Consider the following 3,875-nt stretch of genomic DNA (forward strand, 5'->3'; position numbering starts at 1 on the left):
TCTTTTTCTTCTGTAGGGCAAAGGGTGGGTGAGGGAGCCTGTGGGCAGGCAAGAGGTCCTGCCATTGGCGTGCAGTGCCCTGAGCAGCCCCCTTTGCCAGGCCTGCAGACCCCGGGTTTGCAGTCCCAGTGGCAAGTGGTTTCTCTTATCTGTTACCTTTTCTCTTTCTGGCCTCTTCCTCCAGTTCAGCCCGACTGGTAAATTTGGTGAGTGTGAATGTTTTAAGTCTGCCCTCCTGATCCAAGACCCGCTCCCGCTGCTGCATCTCGATGTTGTACTGCAGGGCATCTTTGCTGTTCTGTTCCTTCATGTCAGAAGTCCTTGCCAGAGCCTCCATCCTGCATGCAGACAGCAGCAGGTTACACCAAGGATTTGTATTCCAGACCATTCCCATGCATCTCCATGCATGGCCTAGGAAAGCCCCTGAGATGCTGTGCACGTTGCCCAGCTCTCACCTAGATGCAGCTCTGTTAGCCCAAGGCCAGCAGCAGGCTAATGTAGCTCTTGGTGGGCTTTTGTACTTGGACGCAGCATCCAATGGTGGCAGCCAGGCTTCCTTTGACCAGAGCTGGCTGGCCTCTACTCCATGTCTGCTGTATCCCCTTGGGTGGGTTCAGGTGGGAGTCAGAGGCTGCTCCATGGGGCAACTCACCCCATCCTGAGAAACATCTGGGATAGGTGGAGTAAATCACCCTGGCGCTACTGATCTCCCTGTCCTGAGCAGGCACCCAGCCCTCAGCACCCAGCTCGAGACTGGACCAATGACTCCTCTTCCTGAAGCTGCAGTCAGTCTCTCATCACACCAATGCTCATCCCTGGCATTGCCTGTTGGTGCCAGGTTTGCCACAGGGGGTTCCCAAGGCCACGGACCACTGCTTATAGGCTTGTGTGATTTGCTCCATGGCAGCGTTCATCCGGGTCTTAAGCTGATTCAGCTTTTTATGGAGCTTGAAGTAGAGCTTGTCAAGAATTGCCTTCTGTATTTGTAGGTCTGTAATCTCTTCTTGGAGTTTCTTATTTCTGGTCATGTTGGTATCAAAACGTACAGTGAGCTGGGGAGAGGGAAGCAGATGGTTTGAAGATAGTGTGGGCCTGGGGGCTCAGGTCTCTGCTGAAAGAGCTTGACCAGGGCTGAGACAAACACAGCCCAAGAGATTTTAAGTTGGCCCTGCACTCTCCTCCTCCCCAAGACCAGAGAGGCTCCAGTAGGCCAGGCTGGTCATGACAGAGCTGGAGCTGGGCTTGTCCAAGGCAAGGTGACTTCAGGCAGCTCAGTTCTATCACTAAACAGGTGCAGACCTTGAGGTTTCTTGGCATGCCACAAGTGCTGCATTTGGGTCACCAAGCTTGGAGGCACCTTGGAGATATTCTGGGAGCAATCAGGCCAGGGGAACAAGTGTCAGGATGCAGCTTGTGTCAACCAAATGCATTTGCACCACCACTCTCTGTCCTGTCCAAAAAGTGTTTTGCACAGAAGCCCCAGAAGAGCCCCACGCATGGTCTCCAAAGGCTCTCAAAGCGTTTGCTTACGTTGTACAGATGTGTCTCCAGTGCCTCAATCCGCTTTTGCAGCTGATGGCTGCTGTTGGCGTGCTTCGCCTTCGCTGCTCTCCGGTATTGCTTCGCAATCTTTTTTTCCAGCTCTAATATCTGCACACACAGAGAAAAAAAAATCTAGTATAATCTCCACCTCTACATTCTGGACTCTTGTCAGGACACTTGGCCAAAGAAAATCCCCTCTGTTGACCCAAACTACAGCAACCATGTCATGAATGAGCTCACAGTTACAGAAGCAGCTTTGATCCCAAAGGATCCCATCCTGCAGGTGCAGAAACATGAACTGTAACTAGGGATGGGTTTGTTTTCATGGCATGAAGGAAACGCAGCTGCCTCTGCAGGGAAGTTCAGCGGGTGTTGAACAAGACCCAGCAGCACTCTGTTAGAGTGGGAGAGGAGATGATGGTGGGGTTTGTCAGCAGAGGAACAGTTGTGCCAGAACTGGGGAGCTGCCAAAGGAAAGAAACCCACGTGAAGAATGAAGTAGTTGGAGAACAAGGAGGCAGGGGACAAGTGGGAGAGGTATGACTCAGCCAAGAGATCCTTGCTGGAAAGCTCACCCCATTGGGGAAAGCTCTGCAGCACCTCCAGCAGCTGTAAACTGCCCGAGCATGTTCCCTGGCTGGCTGGTGCAGAGCAGAAAGCTGCAGGGACTTGTCACTCCTGGAGCACTGGGCTTCCCTTGGCCTCCCATCCCAAATCCAACCAAGCTGTCCTCAGGAGAAGAGATGGGACTTCCCTCAGATATTGCTGATCCTCTCTTTGCCATGTCTCAGGCAGCACAACTAAATGTTCCATTTTCCCATCTTTTACAGGAGGAAAAAAATGTCAAGGGAAAAGCAAAGGGGTGTTGTGTGACCCCAGGCAGGTGTGTGCCACCAAAGAGCAGCTGCAGAGACCAGTAGAACATCAAGGTGCAGAGTCAGACCTTACCCGTCTAGCCAGAGCTGCTGGCTGGAATGGGAGCCTGGCTCTAGCATTTGTCACTGGCATCTGGCTTTTGCCAGGAGGCACCGTTCTGTTCCACGGCCTGAATTGAATGCACTTGACATTGAGGAGTTTCAGCCACAGGGCTCACCCTGAGACCCTGCTCTGCTCTACCATGCTCAGCCAGGGAAGGGTGCAGATACTCTTACCTGGCTGTCCAGGTCAGCTAATAGGGCTTTTCTCTCTCTAATCACAGAATCATATTCTTTTTTTGTTTGCCAAAGGCGGCACAGCTCCACACAATTTCTGTCATCCTGCTTAGTGTTTCTCAGGGAGGTGATCTGGCCCAACGTTAATGACACATCTTTGTGCTCTCGAACCAGTGACTCCATTTCTCTTCTGTAAAAACAGAACAGCAAATGACATTTAGCACATTGAGCCCTTCCCATCTCGGCACTGAGGTCCCCAGATCTCCCAAGCACAAGGCAGCCGAGCAAAACTGCACTCACTCCTGGGCCTGCATCTGCTGCCTCACGTGGGCACCATAAGACGACTTCTTCTCTGCAGCAATCCCACACCGCTTCTGCAGTCTTCTGATGTCAGCTACAACCAGCTTTTCCTCATCCTTCACAAGCGAGCCTGGAAGCTCCTGCCTCAGAGAGGCCCCTCCATGCTGCCACAGAGAAGGAGAGTTGGGTCACTTGAGCAAACATGACCAGCAAACAGCAGAGCTGGACACATGACTTACTGGCATCACCAGCTCCAGCTCTTCCCTGCCACCCAGGATACTCCTTACCACCCCAAACCCAGAGCCACGCAAACCAACTGCATGAGTGCTTCTGATCCACTCCAGAGCAAAGTCCCCCCGGCACCCCGCTTCAGCTTGGGACTGTCTTTCAGCCTGTACCTTTGAGCCCCTCATGTCTTCCAGTCAGCTTCAAGAGTACAAGGTCGTCTCCACAGGGCCAGGCCTGCTTTGCAAGGGGAGAAACGAAAGGTGGGTAATGGGGTAGTTGTGTCCTCCCCCCGATCCCTCAGCACACACTAGGCTGTGAGGAAACCGTCCCAGATGGCTGCAGGATGAATCAAAGGAGAGCGTCTGTAATGATGTTATTACAAAACACGCTCCTTACTGGGCTTCTAAGGAGGGGAAGGACAGATGGTTTGAGCTATTCCATCCTGTTTGGCACCTGGGTTTCCACAGAAATCCCAGCAAGGCCAGGCCCACCCCATGCTGGCCGGGAATGCCCCCAGGGAGGGCAAGTGGGGAATATCACCTGGATCCAGCCCCAGTCCCACTGCAGCCAGGGAGGGCACTGGAGCTGATCCCACAGCCCTCACCCCCCAAACTGGTCCTTCCCAGCCCCACTCATCCCCCTGGGCTCCCCTGT

General features: G+C 53.3%; 1 protein-coding gene across 1 annotated transcript in view; it reads right to left on the minus strand.

Annotated features, from left to right (window-relative positions):
* Positions 1–3,157, minus strand: part of LOC103782446 (coiled-coil domain-containing protein 63-like) — a gene marked incomplete at its 5' end in the record, with an annotated part of 5,802 nt that extends 2,645 nt beyond the window's left edge. The window contains 5 exon segments of the mRNA XM_008950216.1: positions 157–338; positions 871–1,052; positions 1,531–1,650; positions 2,694–2,883; positions 2,994–3,157. Coding sequence (XP_008948464.1) covers positions 157–338; positions 871–1,052; positions 1,531–1,650; positions 2,694–2,883; positions 2,994–3,157 — 838 coding nt within the window.
* Positions 3,158–3,875: the final 718 nt, after the last annotated feature.

Source organism: Merops nubicus, unplaced genomic scaffold (genome assembly GCF_000691845.1).
Source record: "Merops nubicus isolate BGI_N331 unplaced genomic scaffold, ASM69184v1 scaffold1702, whole genome shotgun sequence".
Taxonomy (NCBI): domain Eukaryota; kingdom Metazoa; phylum Chordata; class Aves; order Coraciiformes; family Meropidae; genus Merops; species Merops nubicus.